General features: G+C 37.1%; 1 protein-coding gene across 1 annotated transcript in view; it reads left to right on the forward strand.

Moving 5' to 3' along the window:
• The window catches only part of ZSWIM6 (zinc finger SWIM-type containing 6), a 193,811-nt gene that overhangs the window by 104,435 nt on the left and 67,035 nt on the right, over nt 1–22,341 (forward strand). Inside the window, exon 2 of the mRNA XM_039255588.1 lies at nt 15,563–15,919. Coding sequence (XP_039111519.1) covers nt 15,563–15,919 — 357 coding nt within the window. The remainder of the gene's footprint in view (nt 1–15,562; nt 15,920–22,341) is intronic.

The following is a 22,341-nucleotide window of genomic DNA, read 5'->3' on the forward strand; positions in this document are numbered from 1 at the left end:
CTTGAGTGGTCAAGCAAGTGTTAAATTAGATTTTTTGGTTACTATTTAAGAAGTTATGAAGTGTTGATAATTTTTTGAAAGATTTTCATCAACCTGATAAAATGAAAATCCTCAGTTTTTCAAGCTGAACCTTTTGTTCTGAAGAATTAAGAGCCAGTTTTGAAGCATACAGAACTACTGTTTAAGTGAGGTCATGATCAGGAAAATTGGATTCTCATTTAATCTGATTATGCTAGTTTAATCTTAAGGTATCAACTTTTCATTTCTGATCTTCTCCCTTAAACATAACAGTATATCATTAGGCATGGCTGTCATTTTTGTATCACGAGAACTCAATTTCTTAGGAAGATTTAATGTATTAGAGGCATTCTCAAAAATAATGTGTAAATACAATTTTTATGTATTTATTTAGGGGGAAAAGCCCCAACATCTGTTTGAGGAAGAGTCATCAAAGAGAATGAAGTGGGATTCTTTAGTGTTTTAGGACTTCTAAAGTATTAAGCCTAATATTTCTCTGGCCTGCCTAGATTTTTATTTTCTTATTTAATAAAACGCTGAATTTCGGTATGTGTAAGGAAAAAAAAGTCCACTTAGACTTGTGCTCCCTTCTAGCCTTGTAGAGCTGCTTCAAGGGAAAAAACTATTCTTGGCTCAGAGTAACTGCAGACAATCCCCAGTTAGTTTATAAATGGTCCGGGTGGAGTTTGGAGTTGCTGGGGAGTACAGCTGCCCCCAGAGAAGATTCTTTTAGCCTTTTCCACATGCTTGGAGGAACAAGGGAGTGAGGTACTAATGTGTTTAGCAAAGGTTGAATGTGTGGAAAGAATTTGAAAGATAGAATGTTAGGAGAGGGAGAGAAATGAAAGAGAAGGACTAGGTAGACTAGTAAAGGATGTTGCTACAGCTCTCATTTCTCATTTATCATGTATTTACTTCTTCCCATATTTTGGGGTCATAACATTTGTTTGTAGGTTCCTGAAGCAGGGAAATAGATTTCTGTTGGACATGAGACATTTCTGACTACCTTTTTGCATAAAAGGGACAAATTTATTTCAATCTTCAATAGCAGAGTTCATACTCTGCCAGAGAAATTAATTTGAATTACGATGAAACATTTGTTTAGCTAATGTATTTGATTTACAAATGTATGGCCATTTGCCTTTTCCTCAGAATTTGAAAACTACCACGTAGTTCATTCCTCAGGTGTTTTGCTTTTGTTTTATACTGTGGAGTTTTCTTTGACAGTGTATCCAATATATTTGTGTTTTAGGCAATTAAAGTAGCTTTTATAAACATATTAATTCTGTTGGGTTGAAGAACTAGACCACATACCTTTGGCTGGTTTCTTAGCTGTCAAAGTTCTGTGTTTTTGTCTGCGTTTAATCTGTATGTTGTTAGAGTTTTATGATGTAATCAGTCCTTGGATCGTATACATGTCTGTTATTCCTCATTATTTTTCCTCTTTAATTCCCATTAAAAACCTGTTCTAGAATTTGTCTTGTTTCATCATTTGATTCCCAGTATTATGTGGGCTATATTTAAATTTGAAGTCCCCTATTCTTATGAATGAAAAAAATAGCCTCTTGAGCCTGGATAAGTTTGGTTGCCTCCAAGTATATGGATACTTGTATAGGTTTTCCAGTTGCTTCTACACATCTTAAAAATAAACCACATATACATATTAAATACAACTAAATTCTTTTAAAAACTCCTTATTAAGTCCATTGTAAACCAAGGAAAAAAATAATTTGAGGCAAAAGTTTGGATTTTCATTAGTTATTTTGAATCTGAGTATACATGTTTTGTTTGCTTTTCACTCAGTAGAATGTAAAGTTTAGAATTTGAGGGTCTGGGTAGATCTACAAGGATGCCCTTAAGCTAAATAAGTTAAGATAACAGATCTTGAACTCTGAAATACTCTGCCTAGATTTGTGCATATTTGGGGAAAACATATATTGCCCTTTTTGAGATTCTCAAAGGATCAGTAACCGCTCCGTACGCTCCCCCCCACCCCCAAAAAAGACAATTAGGTACCATTGATCTAGTCTTTCAGCATCTTTTTGCAGATATGAAAATGAGGCCAGTGACTGAAGGTCAAACAGCTAATTAGTAGCAGAGCTGGGATTAAAACTCCAGTCTCTTTCCCAGGTCACTTCTTATTCCATTATACTGACAATCCTTAGACACATTATTTTGATTCTGAAACACATTAATCCACTGTATATGTAATTGCTACTTAATTAGCACTCTTAAGATTTGAAGCCATTTAGATTTCTATTTTTTGTTTAAAATGAACGGTGTTCAAAAGTGTGGCACAGGAGTTCCGTTACCTATTTTAAATTCTTATTACTTTTAATCCTAAAGTTTGTTAACATAAGATATTGTTCATAAGCAGTTTCATTTAACAGTTATTTGATGTTGAGAAGAAAATTGTGGTTAGAGAGAGCTCGTGGCCAAAATCTGCACTTTTCAGATTCTTTCTAGAATGTTAACCAGTACCCCGTGAGACAGAAATATTCTCCTCGTCTAAAATGGAATATATCTGTTTGTTTAGATTTTAAAAACTTTGTTTTCAGAAGCAATAAAATACAACAAAGTTGTTATTTAAAATAGTGTATTTTATTAGTGGCACTTTTGTGAGATTTTGAAAAAGTCACACTTACACAGCGTAATTATCTATAGTAAGAGTTTAATTCTAACTGCTCCACAAATACTTTCTGTGTGAGGCACATACAGTTGTTTGTTTTCAGACTTTGCTATCTTGCAGCTTCTTACAGTAGAACAATTTGGTATAGGGTATTCAGGTTTTATTTAATCTACTAATTTTTTTTTTTTTACTTTTTCATTTATTTGTTCACTCAAATAGTGAGTACATGTCATATGTCAGGCACTGTTCTAGATACTTCTGAGTGCCATTAGGATCTTAACAGTCTGTCCTTCATAGGATACCATGTACTGTTCCTTTATATTATGGAATAAACTCTCATACAGAATTTGCACGTTAAGACTTTCAGGTCCTCTCTCAAACATACGTTTGAGCTTTTCCACTCATGTTTCTAGGTTCTGGAGGTAAAATACCGTAAACACTTTTCTTGATCATTATGGGTTGACAGCGTTTAGTATTTGGGTTAACTGAATGAATAGATATTTCTAGTTGAGAGAGTTCCAGATGAACTTTTAACTATAATCGTGCACATAACAACATTGGTGTACTTTCTTTTGTATTGCGTGATATAAAGGGGACTGGCTTTCATCAATAGGCTTACTTTTCCCAGTAATTGATTGGTTCTTTAATAGTAGAAGGGGAATATTGTTGGTAAGACTTTTCCAGCCTTTAAGACACTCATGTCTGAGTTGGCTTAAACTCCTGGAGAAAAAGTAACAAAAGCCTGTCAGTGGGCTCAGTCTGATTTATGATTCTAAACTCTCAGTTGAACCTGTAGTTTAAGCCATCCTACTGCTCCTCTTGAACTAAATACATTTTTTTTTCTTTCCCTATAGCTGTTCTAGACCTTGCACTACCATTCTTCTTTAAGAAATGTGGCATTTCTAAAAAAATTTTTAATGCTTATTTTTGAGGGTGAGAGACAGAGTGTGAGTGGGCAAGGGGTAGAGAGAGAAGGAGACACAGAATCTGAAGCAGGCCCTCGTGAGATCATGACTATGAGCTAAAGTCGAATGCTCAACCTACTGAGCTACCCTGGGCACCTACTACCATTCTTCTTTAAAGTCCTAGTAAATATAAAGTTCAGTAGGACTCCGTGTACTGTTTAAGTTCTTAGAGCGCTTACCATTCTGAGTGACCCTACATGGTCAGTCTCCAAAAGGGTGGTGCTGGATGCAACTTAATCCAAATTTCTCTGACCTAAGGGAACACTCACTTCCCAGCCCCCTGCCTTTCAGACCTGTTAACATATATAGAACACAGTTTGGGAAATGGGGGTCTGTTCTTACGTATTTCTGAATTCAACCCTGATCTGACCTCTTAGCTATCAGTTGCCAATAATCCAATGAATTCTCAGAACTGAAGCCCATGTGTTATTCATGGATACTTCTCTGGAGACTTGTACATTGCCTGTTACCAAGTTACGGGATTAGGGAAGCATTGTTGAATGGTATAGCCACTCATGTTCTTAATTAATGGATAGGAAGGGAAAGAATACTGCTGTTTTGGTGGTGGAGACAGACAAGATGATCTAATCCATTTGTTTCATTTCATTTTTAATGGGCTTTCATGTTTTTATATTCTACATTTTATTCTGTATATTTTGCACTGATAAACTTTACCTACGTTTATACAATCTGAGACTTTTAAGATTAGTTTAGATTTTAGATACAGAACACAAAAAGCTATTATGCCTTAGGAATATCAGTTATAGGCAGTTGGTTAAAAATTATATAGTTATTGTTTACTTTTATATTTAAATTTCAAAGTTTTAAAAAATTCTCCCACATGCCAATGACATATATACATAAATGCAGCAATAGTGATATTTGTCTTTTTTTGTCTCTCCTTACCTGAGCCATAACCTCCTAAGTCCTTTGAGAAGACCATTGCTTCAACTTTGTACAAGGCAGCCAGGGTAAGTCAAAGGTCTTGCGTGAGTGACTGTGACAGCTACCATCCTTCATCTTGTTATGAATCCTCTCCATTACTGCTGCCAACCTTCCTAATTTTCTAGAAATCATGGAACATAATCTATTTTCCTTATTTAATACATGAGAAAAGAAGAAAGAACAAGAAATAGATATGAAGCAACTTGCCCATGGGGCTGATATTAGCTAATGGCTGAAATTAGAACCAGAAGCCCAATCTCTCTGCCTTGTTTACCTTGAGTGCTGCAGTCCATCTTCTTCTTTGGAAAGTGGCTGAACCACGAGGAAGGCTGAGCATCCATGGGTTAAGGAGAGCCTGGGAGTGTCCTGTTGGTAAAGTAGGCTGGGCCGGGTAGTAGGGCCAAGCCTCATGGATGGTCACTGTCACTGTTTACACTTGGTGTGTGGTCATAAGCAGGCTCCCAGAGCATGTGTTAGACATCCTTTATATGGCAGATTCTTTCCTCAGGAGGACTTTGAGAACTTTTTCAGTTTTACCAAAAGTACTTTTTTTAATCTCCTAAGTAATTCGTGTTCACTGTAGAAATTTTAGAAGAAACATTTCTCCCACACCAACCAAAACAAGGGGAAAAAATCATCTGTGTTTACACTGGGCCAAGATAGGAGTGGGAATATTTTAATAAATTTTATCTACATTTTGAACAGGTGATCAGTCAGTCTCTTTGCTTCTCTTTTATGACTATGTACTTAAGAAAAAAAATGTATTGGGGCACCTGGGTGGCTCAATTGGTTGAGTGTTCGACTTCGGCTTAAGTTATGATCTCACAGTCCATGGGTTTGAGCCCTGAGTCGGGCTCTTTGCTGACAGCTCGGATTCTGGAGGCTAGTTTGGATTCTGTGTTTTCCTCTCTCTCTCTCTCTCTCTGTCTCTCTCTCTCTGCCCATCCCCTGCTCACACTCTGTATTTCAGAAATAAACATCTAAAAATTTTTTTAAAATGCACCACTTAGCCAAGGTATAAATGCATCTACTCATTGTTCTTAAAGATACACACATGTAGCAGAAAGGATTTTCTTCTCAGCTGGAGCTCCACATACAGGGAAATAATAATATGTACAGCTCTGGCAGGGCTCGTGTTTCTTGGGATTCTTTGAAAAGAGCATAAGTTCTAACTTCAGTCTGCTTGTCAGGCCAGAAATTACCGGGAATGAAAAGCTGTGGCCACTTTTTATTTCACAATAACAACTGTAAGTTTCCTTACTGTTGCATCCAACTTTGAATTAGTCTCCAGCTCAATGATAGGACAGACTTGAGCTGTGAAAATAATTTTATATACAGTGACACAGAAGGCAAACATTAGAGATAAAAAAAGGCATTTTAAATTAGAGATATTCAAAGGTAAGAGTGAAAAATTACTGAAACTAGAAGCTATCTTCAGACAAAATTTATAAGTCTTCTAATTTTTCTTCTTTTCTCTACTGTTTGGAATCAAATCACATTTTAAGAATGTGCTATGTAAAATGTGGACAATTTAGAAAAATAACAGTTTCATTAATCTGGAGTGAGTATATTAGAATTACTACAGTAACAGCAAACCTTTATACGCTACTGTTATGGAAATGCGAGCATGCTTCTGGGAGCTTGGCATTTCCAACAGCTTACGCACTTGCCAAAGGGCTAGGGTTTTAGTACACGTGTTGGAAATGCCAAGCTTCCAAGAGCATTACATTTCTATTACAATGATGATGATAGCAGGCATTCCATAAAAGGAATCCTTGTGGTGGTTAACATACATTGTCAGTTCTGCCCCTTAGAGCAGTCTTGGAAGATAAGGTATTATTAATCCCTTTTAATAAGAAAATCAAGGCTAAGTTACTTGCCTAAGGTTGTTTGACAGAAATGTGTTGGAATTGGAAGGAAATTCTGAGGTCCTACCTTACCTTTTGTTTTCCTGTACGTTCTGTTGCCTTTGACTTTTTCATATAGGGTATACTTTCCCTTAGACAAAAAGTGTGTTAATAAAATACTTGCCACTTTTTTCTCATTAATTGGACTGTTTTACATTAAAAATTTGTTTTATTAATGTTTTATTTGAGAGAGAGAGAAAGAGAGCAAGTGAGAGAGTGAGCGCCAGTGCGTGCGCCAGTGGGGGAGGGGAAGAGAGAGAAGAAGACACGGAATCTGAAGCAGGCTCCAGGCTCTGAGCTGTCAGCACAGAGCCTGACATGGGACTCGAACCTACAAATGGTGAGATCATGACCTGAGCTGAAGTCGGATGCTTAACAGACTGAGCTAACCAGGAGCCCCAATTGGATTGTTTTGAATACACAAAGAGCCATCAATTACAGTGAATCCATGGGACACTGAAATAATCTGTCTGTAAAAGTAAATACTCTCTAATTGTTTTCTAATTTTTATATTTTAATTTTCATTTTGAATGAAGGTTTTACTTAAAATAGGATGGTATAGCTGTATTAACGATTATGATTGTTATTTTTATGGATTTTTTTCATTTATTATTCTTTCTTAATGCGGAGACCAGTTTAATATACCATACTTGCCTTCTTGAAATGAGGAGCATCTAAGTTACATAGTAAACTAGAAATTGTATACATTCTCTATATCACAAGCTATATATTTATATATATATATAAATATTCTTTTCTGTTCTCTTTACTGTGTTCACTGAAGTATATTTTTGACTAGAAAAGAATTTAAAAGGCTTTAATTCTACTCATCTTGGTCACTGGTTCTCTGGACTAGCAGCAGCAGCATCACTTGGGATGGTGAAATGGGACCCAGCTGTCTTGTCATATAATGAGTTTGCTGGGTGATTCTGATGCACATTCCAGTTTGAGAAGCACCATTCTGTATGTTCCACATACCAAGAGCCTAAGAGGATTTGTGCATTCTTTCATCTAACAAATGCTTCTTGAGTTTTTCCTTCAGGATAGTCCTCTGTGATGAAGTGCCACAGATCTCTGCTGTCTTAGATGATGTCACAGACCTCTGTTTCTAGCTTAACTCAGTATAAGAGGAGAATGGACTCCAAGAAACAATTATTAGTTAAGTTTAAAGTATCCTGGGCTTGGGGCCAAAGCTTTCCGTTTTTGGGTTTTTCTCATTTGTGACTTCTGCAGGGCAGGTCATGCATTGCTTGGAAGAGTCCCATCGCTTTCTTCATTTGACAGTTACAAGGGCCTGGCCTCTTCCAGAAGCTGTGTTGGATTTTTGGGCCGCAGAGATGAAAGACCGTGTGCCCTGCCTCCAAAGGTCCTCAACCTTAACACTGTTTACTGTCTAGATTTGTTCATTTGCCTCCCTTCATCTTTTAAACCATTTATGTGTTGGCATGGAGATTTTACTTGTGCAGATTTATCATTTGGATTATAGAAACCCATGTTCCTAATAGTCCTTCAGAGCCCTACCTAATCCAGAGTGTGTTCTGTCACTACCTCTACAAGGAGTGGACGATTATAGCCCACTCTGCAGGATGGCTGTGAGAGCTAAGTGTGTCGGACTCTGGGCCTTAGGCATTAGGGATTGGTGAGGGCCAAGATGTGTGGGCTCATGTTGAAATTGAGGACTCAGGCTGGAACTTCAGTTTGTGGGTGGAGGATTTTGATCACTGAAGCCTGCAATTTCCCCTCTTTGGTCTGAGCAAATTTTCACCTTACCTCTTGGCTCTGGGAAACAGAACTAGAGTCTAGAGTTTCCCCTTTACCTCCGCTCCTGTAGCAGATAACCAAACATGAAGATTGTTTGGCTGTAAGCAACAATAAGAAATAAACAGGTAAAAAGGATTTTCTGTCCCCTCCTGATTTAGGCTTGAACCCTGGAAAGTAAGACAAAGGTGTGTAAAGGTGCTAAGGGTTGGTGTTTGGCACCACGGGGCTCTAATTGAACTCCATCTGTACTTCAGAAGTTGAGTACCCAGGTGAGAGACTAAGTGGGGGAGGGGAAGAGGAGGAAGCACTGAATTGTAGGGGTGCAATGGTGGAGTATTGAAGGCTATGCAGATGGAGCAAGGGGGCCTGGCTGATCTGGCCTTTAAGAAGAGTGGAAGGCTAGAACTCCTTTGCTTGTATTAGAAAAGGTTGGCATTTAAGAAAGTGGAATTTAAAAGATTGGAGCAAATAATTTAAATAAGCACCTTGCGGTTTTACAGATGTGCACATAAATATAATTCTATTAATCTGTTTACCTCCCCCACCCTTCCCCCAATCCTGAGGTTCACTGGTGGTTGTTTCCCTCACACATGCATGTTAAAATAGAAATGCATTCTGGAAAATTATGGTAATGGTGGTAGTGGGTAATCCTTAGGTAGTTCAAGATTTCAGATGACAGAGTGATGTGATTTTTCTTTTCTTTAATCCAGTGCATTCCCTGTAAACTAATGTTCCTTCTAAGTGTGTACTGCAAATAACTAAATTAGTAGATAAGTGTCTGTTCTTTACAAATAATTTAAAATAACTATCTAATGCCATTCATATCGAACACAGTTATTGTGATCATACAGATCCTTTTATGAAACGGTACAAGAATATACATTAACTAGAAAATAAACCTGATACTGAACAGAATGCCGCTGGGAACTCTTGGGTGGACCCACCCAGTGCATGCTCCGTAAATTTTTATGTTGTTTATATGGTGTGCCGTGGTTTACAGTCTGGTCTTTGCATTAATTTGCCATTGTCTTTCTCTCAAATATTAATGAAGTGTAGGAGTGATTCCATCCCAGACAGACATTTTTAAGGTGAACTTAAAAATAAAGCTTTCCCTTTAAAGAATAATTTTTCTAAAAGACAGAAACCGCTTCATTAGTGATTGCCGGCAAAATCTCCTAATGTCTCCTAAGCTGTTTAAGCTTAGTATTAGGAATTAGTGCTAGAGAATTTAATTAGCCAGCTCAGAGGATGCAGTCTCTTTAATTTAGGATTTCCCTTTGAGAAAATTATGTAGTTGAAGAAGGAATATCATATTTTAGACAAGGTGATTTTTGAGTTGTTTAGTGCCTCCATTTTGGGCTCTTATCGCATGTGTAGTACTCATCTAGAAATTGTGCTTGATTTGAATTAGATTTTTTTGTTTTCTAATCGATAATTGCAATATGGCATGTTAGATTGTGTGCAGTATTTATTAGAGTTAGGAAAGATGAAAGTTAGGTGTTTGGAGGCAATGATTAACTCATCTGTTTTACCAAGGACACATAATCAAAGATTAGTTACTATGCAATTCGCCGATATAATGGGTTTAGTCAACCAGTGACTAGTTTGTTATGAGAGTATTAAATGTTAACACCTTTGCATTTTTAGACCTAGCTTTAAAAAAAAAAATCCAAAAACACCCTCTCATAACCCTCTACCACCCTTTCAGCCATAACATTACCTTGCCTTGGTTTCTGCCTTTAATTTCCCCAGGGGTTCTTTTTATTTAGGAAAAGGGTGAAAGATGTATTTGTGTAAGTGCTACACCAGTGCTTCTGTTAAATTCTTTTTCAACAAAGAATATGTTACTTGAGTGCCTCATGCACAGGGTACCTATTTTTCTGAAAAGAATGTACCCTGAAAGTAGTAGTTTTTAGGGTGTATTTATTTCATGTCTCCCAGTATATTTTAGTTTAGAAATTTTCTAATGCTTTGAGTTTGTAACCATTTTTCAGTTAACTGAACATACACATACATATATGTATGTACGCACAAAATAACCAACCTTTAGAAATTCTTTGTGTATTTTAAAACCGTTGTCTTCCCAGTCTGATATCATGGGTCTCCTTGTCCCCTTTAAAAATGCAACAGAAATCTAACCTTAGATACGGGAAATCAGCTTTCAAGGAAAGTTCATTATAGAATATTAGTGACAGAGTTATTTGCTTTCTAGAAACTTGTATTAATCCTTGTTAATGTGAGATCAGTGTGGATGATATGAATATGTGTTCATATGTGAGAAATTTGCCCCTTCCATGTTTCTCTGTTGAGTCTTATTCACTACTGATCGAGTATAAGATACAAGTGCAAATAATGCCGTTTAAAAGATGATTTGGTGAAGAGGATTTATCTTTTCCATTTCTTAGTGGTACATGCTGAGAGCAGTTTTTTGTCTTTCTGATCTTATTCTTAATGAGTCCTTTGCTAATGAGGATTATGCCTATCGATATTTACTGTTTGAAATTAAACCTGAGAAAAAATCACATATTTATTAAATAACAGTAATAAGGTCATTAACATAAATAACACGCCTTTATGAAAAAACATTAGTCCCCCAGACAAAAGATATTCTAGTGGAAAAAGCGGCATTGTACTACATTTTTTAAAATCTTTGTAATGTCTGTCCTTATTGGAAGATACCTGGATTTTCCTGTCCCTGTCTTCATTTTCTTGTGATAGCACACATCATGTAGCTTGTGGAAAATTAAATGTATACTTGTGAGGGAGAGTTTAAAAGGTCAGTAATGCCTAGCTGGAATTATGACAAAAATTTAGGTCTTGTAGACCCTGTGAAAGGGTCTTAGGGACTCTGTGAGTTTGTCCTTGGACCACGTTTTGAGAATCATTGCATTATAACATTTTAGAAATATGTATGACTGCTAAAAAAAATCTCTCCCCAATATTGTGGTTTCTCTGTGTACCAAGTAACCCTCATTCACAAAATTAATGTTTATGTGTTGGTAGAACTGAATAGAAAATGGGGAAAGAAAGGTGGTATGTAAGCAAAGGACTCTGAAGATTTTTGGCTTTGTTGTGGAATTCCTCTAGTGTCCTCCAGTTCACTTACCTCAGACATTTTCAGTGGCCACGCTTACTTTACAAGTCACCTTTCAGGTGAGGGAACCCCCCCCCCCCGCCCTCCACTGAGATTTCAGTAGCATAGATAAAAAAAATGTTATGGATGAAAGGATTGTATCCACCACCACTCTCCTGTTTCTCCAGCTGGGAAGGTAAGGAAAGGGAAATAAAATTTAATGAGCACTTTTACTATGTGCCAGGTGCTTTACATATGTTATTTCATTTAAATTCCCCCAAACAACCTAGATGGTATTTCTAGCCCCATTTTGCAAATAGTGCAAAACTCAGAGAGGTTAAATAACATGTCCAGAGCACTCAGCATTTAAGTGACAGAGCCTGTCCGAATCAGAGTGTCTCTTACTAAAGCCCATACAACACTGTGCCTTGGTTTGTGCTTTGTTTGTCTTCACTTTCTGCAGATGGAGAATGTGAATACTAATGTTTTTTGGGGCTCACTGATAAAAACATGATGATGATGAAACAATTTGCCCTGGGAGATTTGCTCTTATGGGATTAACTATCTTTGACAGATTGTATTTTGTAAAGTCAAATAACTACTTTTATAGTAAAAGGTTTATGAAAGTTTGTTTGGTTTTAGTTCTTTGAAAATTAATTGCCCATGTTTTACTACATGTTGGAATTTGAAAGGTTTCTCAAATCGGAGAGGCCAGAATATATGTATTAGTACACGATCCTGAAGCAAGGCTTGATGGCATTCTTACCAACTGACTCCGTATTGCCTAGTCTTAAAAAGCAGTTATACAGGCTGTCGTGTGTGTGTGTGTGTGTGTGTGTGTAATTTTCCTGTGTTTAAAAGTAAAGCCATTCCCCTTAGCGAACATCAACCATCTCAACCTAAAACTAAGGGGCGGGGTACCCCCCAAACAAATGAACCCCAGAGGTTTAATAGCTTCCACAAAGCTAGTTAAATTACAGGTGTAGCTGACCTGGGGCAAATAATTTTCTTTGAAAAGGCTAGCAATATAGGAGAGGAGTCCTTGTGATAGCGGATAGTGGAGAAAAGTAACAAAAAGCCTGCTGAAAAAATACTCCCACCTCCAGTTGGCTGTTACAGGTGCCCCACTCACTTGGTAACACCAAGTGGTCAGCTGGTTAGGGTGGCAGGGTAGAACTTAACAAATTTTGAAATATTTCTAAGAAAAATGGTTGGAATTTTTAAAGGAGTTGGGGCACTTAAAAGATAATCTAGAATTGCTTCGAAAATGAACATTCATGAAGCACCTTAATCTTTGATGATATCAGATTAATGAAGTGTTTCTCTGTAAGACATGTATATGTTTATGTGTGCTCTCATATATCTCTTGAATTAGATTGTTTTGAATAATAGATGAGTTTTTCCTTCAGCATAATTTAATGATGTCAGCATTCAGTACACTTTACTTCCTTCTGACTTGTACGGCCTTTTGCAAAAAAAACTGTTGGAGGGATTCACCATTTTTCTTAAAGTCCTCTTCTTTGGTAGTTAATCAGTGTCTTGAAGTACCTGTTATGTTATACGCTTATAGATTAAATACTGACTAGTCTAACTCTTGGATCCTCAAACATCTTGGCTTTGCTTGTGATTGGAGAAGTTCTCCAGTATTGCTTTCATGGAGAGACAAAGATGTTGACTTGGTGAACGAGAAGAGATATGATACTGTGAAGCTGGGAGAGATCAATTTTATAAATGGTCAGTTTATGGTAACAATTTTCCCTTACTGATAACTGTTTGTTTGTTGTTGTTTTGTATACATACATGTCTGTGAAGGTAGAAAACATGGAGATCTCTTGCACGTACAGAATATACTTCAGAACTTTCAGAATTCTCTTTTATCCATTGATTTTTTTTCTATCTTAGTCTATGCCTGTCCCATGGATTTTTAATTACTATAGGCTTATAGTGCATCTGTTATATAGTAAGGTAAGTTCGCCTTTATTGTTATTCACTCTTTAAGTTTTCTGGGTATTTATTTTTTCTGTGACTTTTTCCTCATGGGAAAATACATTAAATTAAAAAACATATGATTATATCTACTGTGTATCTTTTCTTTAATTGTAGTGGTCTATAAAACCCCTTCTTGACCAAAAGAAGTAGAGTGGAATACTCATTCTGAAACAGGGATAATATAATCTCTTTGTAAGAAAAACAAGATTATCATATTACAGTTCTCTAAATTCCTTATCATGAAATTTAGCAGTAACTTGTTTTTAGGGATTGATCTTAACTTGGTAAAACTTATTACCACACTTTTCTCTTTCATTCTGTGTTACTAATATGAATTATTAGGATGAAATTATATTACTCTGAAAGATTTCTTTTAAGCTGAATAGTGAGAGGGCACCTGGGTGGCTCGGTCGATTAAGCGTCTGACTTCGCCTCAGGTCATGATCTCACAGTTCGTGGGTTCAAGTCCCGCGTCAGGCTCTGTGCTGACAGCCATCTCAGAGCCTGGAGCCTGTTTCAGATTCTGTATCTCCCTCTCTCTCTTACCCTCACCTGCTTACGCTGTCTGTCTCTCGCTCTCTCAGAAATAAATAAATAAAACATTAAAAAAATTTTAAGCTGAATAGTGAGTAGTGTTTCTTCCAGCGCTGTGGTGTGGCCTGATCATCTCTTGGGGGAGACAGTAAGTGGGTTCAAGTGCCCCATACGTGAATTCTAGGCATCATCTAGTTGTCATTCTTATATTATGTCTGCCATAATTTGGCAAACATAATTTTGTTTGAAATTTGAATTTCTCAAATTTCCCACATGGTAAAGATCGTTTTCTCTGTGAATGAAGACAGTGTCCTGCTTGATGAATTTATTCAAGTGGCATAGATAGTGGAAGGCTGAAAGGAAGTCAAGGCTTCATTATGGATCTCAGGTTTCTGTCAGTTACTCAAAATCTTGAAGTAAAATTGGTGTCCTGGAGGTTCCCAGAATTATCTCCTAAAGGTTTAACCCTTAACTCTGAATGTGGTTGTCAGAGAAGGAAGGTAAAACTGAATGGATGTGCCTAAAAATAATTTACGGTAAGCTTTCCACATATTTATGGAAAAATAGTGAGGAGGTTTTGTCCCCTGGCCAGACAGGCCAGGACTGACTGATGTCAGTGTGGTGGGAGGCAGTTTTCAGTTGCTTTTAAGCTGGGGAGAGGGAGAGTTGTTGTGTGTGTGGGTTGAGTGTCTCATCTCTGGACCATTGTAAGCAGCTACCAAATGGCCTCATGGTCAATGAGGGTCAGGGAGGGTGTATTTCCAACCTTAAGCTGTAAAGGCCCTTTCATTCTGTGTGCTTGTGTGTTTGTATGTGTTTGCATGCTTGTGTGTGTCAGCGTGTTTAATAACCTTACATCTATACCAGCTCATTGTGTGCTATGTAGACTGTGGTATACATGAGATTGGGTGGGCTTTGAAGTTCTGCCAGTAGACATCGCTCATAGACATTGCCGTATTGGGACATAAGTTATACACGGATTATTGAATTGAAAAAATTGTCAGATCACGGACACCTGAGTGGTTCAGTCGGTTAAGCATCCGACTTCCACTCAGGTCATGATCCTGTAGTTTGTGAGTTTGAGCCCTGCATCAGACTTTGCACTGCTGGTGTGGAGCCTGCCTGGGATTCTCTCTCCTCTCTCTCCCTCCCACACTGTCTCTCTCTTAAGATAAATAAACTTAAAGAAACAAAAAACAACAAAACCTTAAAGAAAATATATCTAATCAATGTCTGTGAATGACCTGCCCCAGAGTTGCGTTGTTGGTTGGAGGATGCTAGTGGCTGCCTAGAATAAAGGAAGGACGGGAGGAATTTGTTGGGCACAAAGCCAAGCTGGCCTTGTCTTGTTTTTTCTGTTTTTAAAGGAAGAAAACCACTGATCTGGGTATTTTTGTCAGGTATACGACAGATTCAGAGTAGAGTGATAATGGCTTATTAGTGCTGCGATCTAACAACTTCCTATAGGTGTGATGGTGGTATACGGCAATAAGTGTTTTCATATAGCTGTGTAAAATACTTTCGCGTGTCTGTCAAATACCATTTCTTTTTTTCCCCTGTAAAGTGTGGAGAACGGGAGGTGGGGAGGATGTTTGCGTGGTCTGAATGTTTTTACTTGAAAATAAAAACCGTCGTATTTTTTTCTTGCTGCTGTCAAGTACTGCCCATTTCAAAGAATTAGAAATACTTCATAGCATCTGAATGCAGCCGCTAAACTCTCTCCTCCCTTTCTTTCACATAGGTTTCCACTTGAGTGGCACAGTGACAGAACCTGCAATACAATCGGAGCCAGAAACTGTTTGCAACGTGGCCATCAGCTTTGATCGTTGCAAGATTACCTCAGTGACCTGCAGCTGTGGAAACAAGGACATATTTTATTGTGCTCATGTTGTGGCACTGTCTTTATACCGCATCCGCAAGCCAGATCAGGTCAAACTGCATCTTCCCATTTCAGAAACTCTCTTTCAAATGAATAGAGACCAGCTGCAAAAGTTTGTACAGTATTTGATCACAGTGCACCACACCGAAGTTTTGCCAACTGCTCAGAAATTAGCAGATGAAATTCTTTCGCAGAATTCAGAAATCAACCAAGTTCATGGTGAGTATAGACATTCATTCTGTAAGATTTCTTCTCTGTATTCTTTTTTGTTTATAGATTCCTTTCTTCTGCATAAAAGTGAATTAAATGTGAATTTAGGTCATGAGCATTGCTCTTAGTAGCCAAGAGAGGTTTAAAAATGTTTTTATTACTGACGTGTAGTTGACAGAGATTTTTGAGTTTAGTTTTGTATCCTAAAACATTTCTTTTGAAGTGCTTTGTGCATTCTACTAGAGAGCAAACCTTTTGTGCTCAGAAAAATATCTCATTTGTTAAAGCTTGACACCTATGCTTTTACATTTGGCAGAATGTCATCAAGTATTAGATATTGGTTGTGGAAAACACAGACTTAGGTATGTTGACTTGGACATACTACGAATTTTTTTTTCCATTTTCTTTTAAAATTTATTTTCCAGGGCAGGGTGTTTCTGACAGGATGCCTCATATTAAGAAAAGTAAATTATTCTTATAACTGGGGTGACTAGGTGGCTCAGTCGGTTGAGCGTCCGACTTCAGTTTAGGTCACGACGTCTGAGTTTGTGGATTCGAGCCCCACAGTGGGCTCAGTGCTATCAGTGCGTTCCTGATTCGGATCGTCTGTACCCCCGTCTCTCCCCTGCCACCACTTGTGCTCTCTCAAAAATAAATAACCATTAAAAAAACTTACAACTTGTTCAGAGGGAATTTAGGATATGACTATCACTGTGTATAAGACATCTCAAAAACGGGTTTTTTAAACATTTTTATACACTGAACATCTTATTTATTTATAAACACATTTAATAGGTGTTTATTTTGATTGCCAATATGTTGACTTACAAGACTGTATGTGCAACCTGTCAGAAATAACACCTACCACCTATTTCATGGAGTACATTAAAACAGGATAAATAATATGGCTAAGCTATAGGTTGCTGTGCTTTAAAAACATTTAGACATGATTTTAAAAAGATTTAAAAATACACTGAGGAATGTAACACAGTCTTTACTAAGCAACTCTGGGGCCTAACATTTTTACATTTCTTTAGTTATATTGATTTGAGATATAGGACTCAGCTCTGTTCTTTTAGATTTTTTCAAAGTCATTGCTGTAGTGAATGTAAATATTTAAGGAAAGCAGCTTTAAGGTTACTTCTTGAAAACTTTAAAAATTGTGATGTTAAACATGTAGAAAAGTGCATAAAATATTAATGTGTAGTTTCAGTAAAGTGAACCAACCACCCAGGTACCAGAAATAGATTGCTGTCAGCACTTGAGAGGGTTCCATATGTCCCCTCTCTGTCACAAGCTCCTTTCTCTTCCCTGTGGTAATTACTGCATGGTTTTTTATGGTAATCACTTCCTTGATGGTTTGTGTTTTGTTGTTGACATCATTAAATACTAGTTGAGTTTTGTCTGACTTCTTTCATTCAAATCATGTTTGCAAGATATATGCATACTGTTTTATGTACCTGTAGTTCATTCATTTTCACTCTAGAGCAGCACTGTCCAAGAGAAATGTAAAATGAGTCACTTGTGTAGCTTAAAATATTGTAATAGCCTATTTACAAAGAAAAAAGTAAAATTAATTTAAAAATAACTTAACCTGTGTATTCATAAATATCAAGTCAACAAAAAGCTGATATATTTTACCCTTTTTTCATATTTCAGTCTTTGAAATCTGGTGTCTATTTTATACTTAGGGCATATCTTAAACCACACCATAGTCACAATGCAGGTGCTTCATAGCCACGTGTGGCTAGTGGTTACCTTACTGGACAGCAGAACTCTAGAATAGTCTAGCTCTGAGAACATCACCGTTTGTCCATTCCACTGTTGATAGATCTTGTTTTGAATAGAGCTGCTGTGAACATTTCTTTTACAAGTCCCCTAGTGCTGTAATATACTTTTAAAATGGTTTTTATGTCAGAGGGACACCCCCATAGCCGTACTTCTTCTAGTACTCCCCATATTAGGCTCAGTTTTATTAGAGTGCTATCCTAAGGTGTGTAAAGCATTTTACTTGGTAGAGCCTGCCATTGTTAAATACAGTATTGTAAACAGCTGTGGCAGTACCTTTGACCCACCAAAAGCACATGCATTTAAGGACTTGTTCAAGTAGGCTTCTGCTCTGTCATACCACCTCCTTCAGTATTACTGCTTTGTGAAAATTCAGGCTAGCTAACAATCACCTCAGATTTTTCAGGAGTCTGTCTGTGGCTCTTTATTAAATTGTTCAGTTGAGGCAGAAGAATAGGATATACCATTTCTTCAAACTTTTATGTGTTCTCTTTTTTCCTTTTTTCCCTCTGAATTTATATAATCCATTAGGGTTACTTTGTTCTCGGAGTTTTAGTTTAATCGGAGGTCCATGTCAACAGTCACTTACTTGTTCTACATGTGCCTTCCTTGTTTTGAAGAATAGCAGCCCCTAAAGTTTCTTATCTAAAAGCTTTGAAAATTCATTTTTATGTTCAAAGAGTAAGACTAATGAATTAATGTAATGTAGAATTGGGTGCAAGAAATTGTTCCTATGACATTATATTTCTTTCAAAATTTCTAAAATCAGAAGATAAAGTTTTCTAAGGAAATAGCAAGGGCAGAATGCTGGTTAGCTTTAGGCTTAGTGTGATTTTCAAATAACATTTGTGTGAGAACAACTTCACTAGAGCAGTGAACTTGAGCAGTTTATCCCACCAGCTTCGTCTTCACTTAATTTATCATCAGATTTGCTCCCAGCCTGGGAATGGGCCAATTATATGAGCTGCCTTCATGCCTTCCATCCTTGTATGACACACAGTAAAGACAAGACAGATAGGAAGCAGGCCATGACTTTAAGTGACAAAAAGGGAACCCTGGAAAGTCTTATTTTAACTTTTAGATTGATGACCTATTAGAGAGTGGGATTAAAAATATTTTGCAGTTATTTGAATACATGATTTTCACCTGCCTCCAAACACCTGTACTTAAAGCAGTCTCCAAACCATTAAAGCAGGACTTTTTTGTATGCTCTTTTGGGTGTAGTTTTTCTTTGAGAAGAAAGATGTCGTGAACACAGATACTGGTATAGTTACTTTTTCTTTAAGGAAAAGCATCAGTTTTACTTGGTTAGATAATAGACTTGGGATAGGACTTAGATTCGGTTATCTTAATAGGTATCTTAAAGACAAGTTTGGCTTATCCAAATGCTTTTTAGAAGAATATCATAATTTACGTAAATACAAACTATGTTGATAACAGGTTATTCCCTTTTCTTGTGAACTTATTTATCCTAATGTTGCTTAAAATTCTATTAGTTGCTTTTCCTTATTACAGTTGATCCTTGAACGACATGGATTTGAGCTGCACAAATCCACTTATACCTGGATTTTTCCCATATAAATATGTATAGTACTGTAAGTGTATTTATGTTACACTTTTTCTTCACATTTTATTTTCTCTGGCATATTTCTAGTAAAGATACAGTATATAATACACATATGAAATACATGTTGATCAACTTTACCTTATTGGTAAGGCTTCTGAAAGTCCACGGCAGGCTATTAGTAGTTAGGTTTTTGCATAGTCAAAAATTAAACATCCATTTTTGACTGTTTGGGGTGTTGACCCCTCCCCCACCCCGACCCTTGCATTGTTCAAGGGTCTCTGTTTTTTGAAGTATTTCCTTTCTATAAGAATTTTGTCCTGAGAAATTAGAAGCTTTCTCAAGACTATTTCAGACACATTATTCTTAACAATTTCCTTATAAGCTTGATATTGCAAATTTATAATTGCAGTAGTTTCTAGATGAAGAAACTGAAGAGAATGGGTTAGTACATCCAAGCTCTCAGATTGAGCAAAGGTAGTTGGAATATAGACTTAGTTATTGTAATAGTTCAGTCCTTGTCAGAAGATTTTTTTCCATTTCTTTGTGTTTTTATAACATCCTCCCCCCACATAATTTGGATTAGATTATAAAACTCTAACTACTATATACTAAATAGTGGCTGTAAGATAATTTTTTTTTTTTCAAAATTTTTTTAATGTTTTATTTATTTCTAGGAGAGAGAGAGAGACAGCGTGAACAGGGGAGGGTCAGAGAGAGAGGGAGTCACAGACTGAAACAGGCTCCAGGCTCTGAGCTGGCAGTCAGCACAGAGCCCGACGCGGGGCTCGAACCCACGAACCGCGAGATCATGACCTAAGCGAAAGTCGGACGCTCAACCGACTAAGCCACCCAGGCGCCCCAGTGGCTGTAAGATAATTGATGGTAATGGCCCTCCAAGGAGATTGCCCATTATAGTCTTGCATTTTTTTTTTCAGCAAAATTCTAATAAAACTGTCTAGCTTCCACATTCTTAAAAACAGATGCTAGTGTCTTTGCTAAGTACTTTTCTAGAAATTTACTGATTTCCAAGTGCTAGTCCACTCTCTTACTTAACTCAACCTTTTCTGGTCCTTTCTGTTTCCTATTAAAGGAGATATATTATATAGATGGGTAAATTGTGGTGTAGGGACAAAATATCGAACATAAAATCTGCAGGCTTAGAGAGTCCAGCATTGTCTCTATCATGTATTATCTGAGTAACCTTGGGTGAAGCTCATTTTTTCTCATTTAAAGTAGTCATGATCTTCTCTAACAGCATTGGAAGAATTTTAATAAGGTATACATGAATAATAATAATAATAATAATAATAGAAATATTACTGAGTTTACCTCTTGTTTAGGGTATGCAGAAGTACCCATAGAAGAGAGTAGAAACCAGTTGACGGGGGGTGAATGATATCACAGTTGGAGGCCATCTTACTTAACTCTGATTTTTGGGCATATATTTCTTCTCCTTCTACTTTCTCACTTATGTACTTTGTTTTAGAGACTACCCTACCCCCCCCCCCCCATCTCACTTCCTATGAGCTAGCCTGTACTGGGTACACTACAGCAAAGAAGGACAGACTGAGGTGAAGCTGGCATTGGTCTTGGCTGGGAACAGAGTGTTTGTGTTGGGGCGGTGTCATTTTAGTGGCTCTTTCACCCCTAGAGCTTGGACCTGTCCCAGAAGTAGGCTAGACTCCTCCCTGACTTCACTGTCATGTGCCCAGAGATACCATTTCAGTCATCTAGAAGCAGAAGGAATATACTCACATGTTAGATGCAGTTAACACATGATATCCAAGATCTCTTCCACCTCTGATTCTGTGACTTTGGTGGTGGTCTTTTTACAGAGAAACAGAAGGCACTTAGTATACTGCAAAAGGTGCACCTCCTGTAGGTCTGCCCAAGTGTGCACTTAATGTTCTTTGATGAGACATTTCAGTTTGTTTGAGTCTGGTTCTAATAAAACCAACATCATAAATTCCATTCATGCCTGCCAGTCCTGCTTAACTTAGCCTCCAAATGCCTCTGTGTCCCAGCCATCTTATGTATCAGTCCATTCAGGCTGTTTTAGATATTCCAAACAAACAAGCAGACCAACTCAGCAATCCTGTGTTCACTGTGTAGCTTGTTTTTAGTTGATTGTAAACTCCATCAGGTCCAAAACTATGACCTGTGTATCTTGGTGGCCTCCCTAAGGACAGTACTTAAGAAGCAGTAGGCACTCGGAATTTGTTAAATAAAAAGTAACACTGTCATTTTTCATTCTGTTTTGTTCTTCATAGGAACTTGGACGTTCATTCTTATACACATACATGTTTCAAATCTAGCAGTGAGCGACAGTTGGAGTTGTTTGAGGCCTTATGTCACATGTTTCTTCTTTTGTTTCCCTGTGGATGGTCATGTTCATTGTAATTGGGCTTGCATTAGCAACCAGTTTTTACAAGTATCCTAGGGAGATAATTTGGTTATTACAAGCATATTCTTTCTGTGGTAGAACATTCAGGCACTGACAGTTGGTGAAACAAAGGTGTGATCTACTGGTGATTAATACAATTTGAAATATATTCTGAAGGAGAGAATTGAATTTGCTGTCCTAAAGTGCAGTGGTGTGAAACTTAGAGAAATTTTAAAACAATTTAAAAAAAGTATGTTGGAAAAATGTATAGTAATAAAGAATTATGTGAAGATAAAAAGACAAAAATCCTCATTGGCTCCTTCTTCCAACAGCTCCTCCCTTAGTCTCCAACAGTTCCCTTATCCCTGACGGTGTGGTTTGTATTCCTTGAGACAACTTTCTTTGTGCACACACATATGTAGTTTTTAAAAAACAAATAAAAATATTTTTCTCCCTTTTGCTTTTTTTCCTCTTAATATATGGTGGATATCTTATGTTAGTACAAACATGTCTATTACTGTTTAAAATGTTGTGTAGTATTCCTTAGTATAGATACATTTAACTACTAACCTACTGGATGATTTTGAAGTTGTTTCTGTTTTGCTTTTGTACTGTATGCAGTACTGCTGTGACATTGTGTGTGTGTCTGTGTGTATGTGTGTGAATTTGTGCAAATATTTTGTTTTAAGTTTA

Source organism: Hyaena hyaena, unplaced genomic scaffold, assembly GCF_003009895.1.
Source record: "Hyaena hyaena isolate Hyena2069 unplaced genomic scaffold, ASM300989v1 scaffold_532, whole genome shotgun sequence".
Taxonomy (NCBI): Eukaryota; Metazoa; Chordata; class Mammalia; order Carnivora; family Hyaenidae; genus Hyaena; species Hyaena hyaena.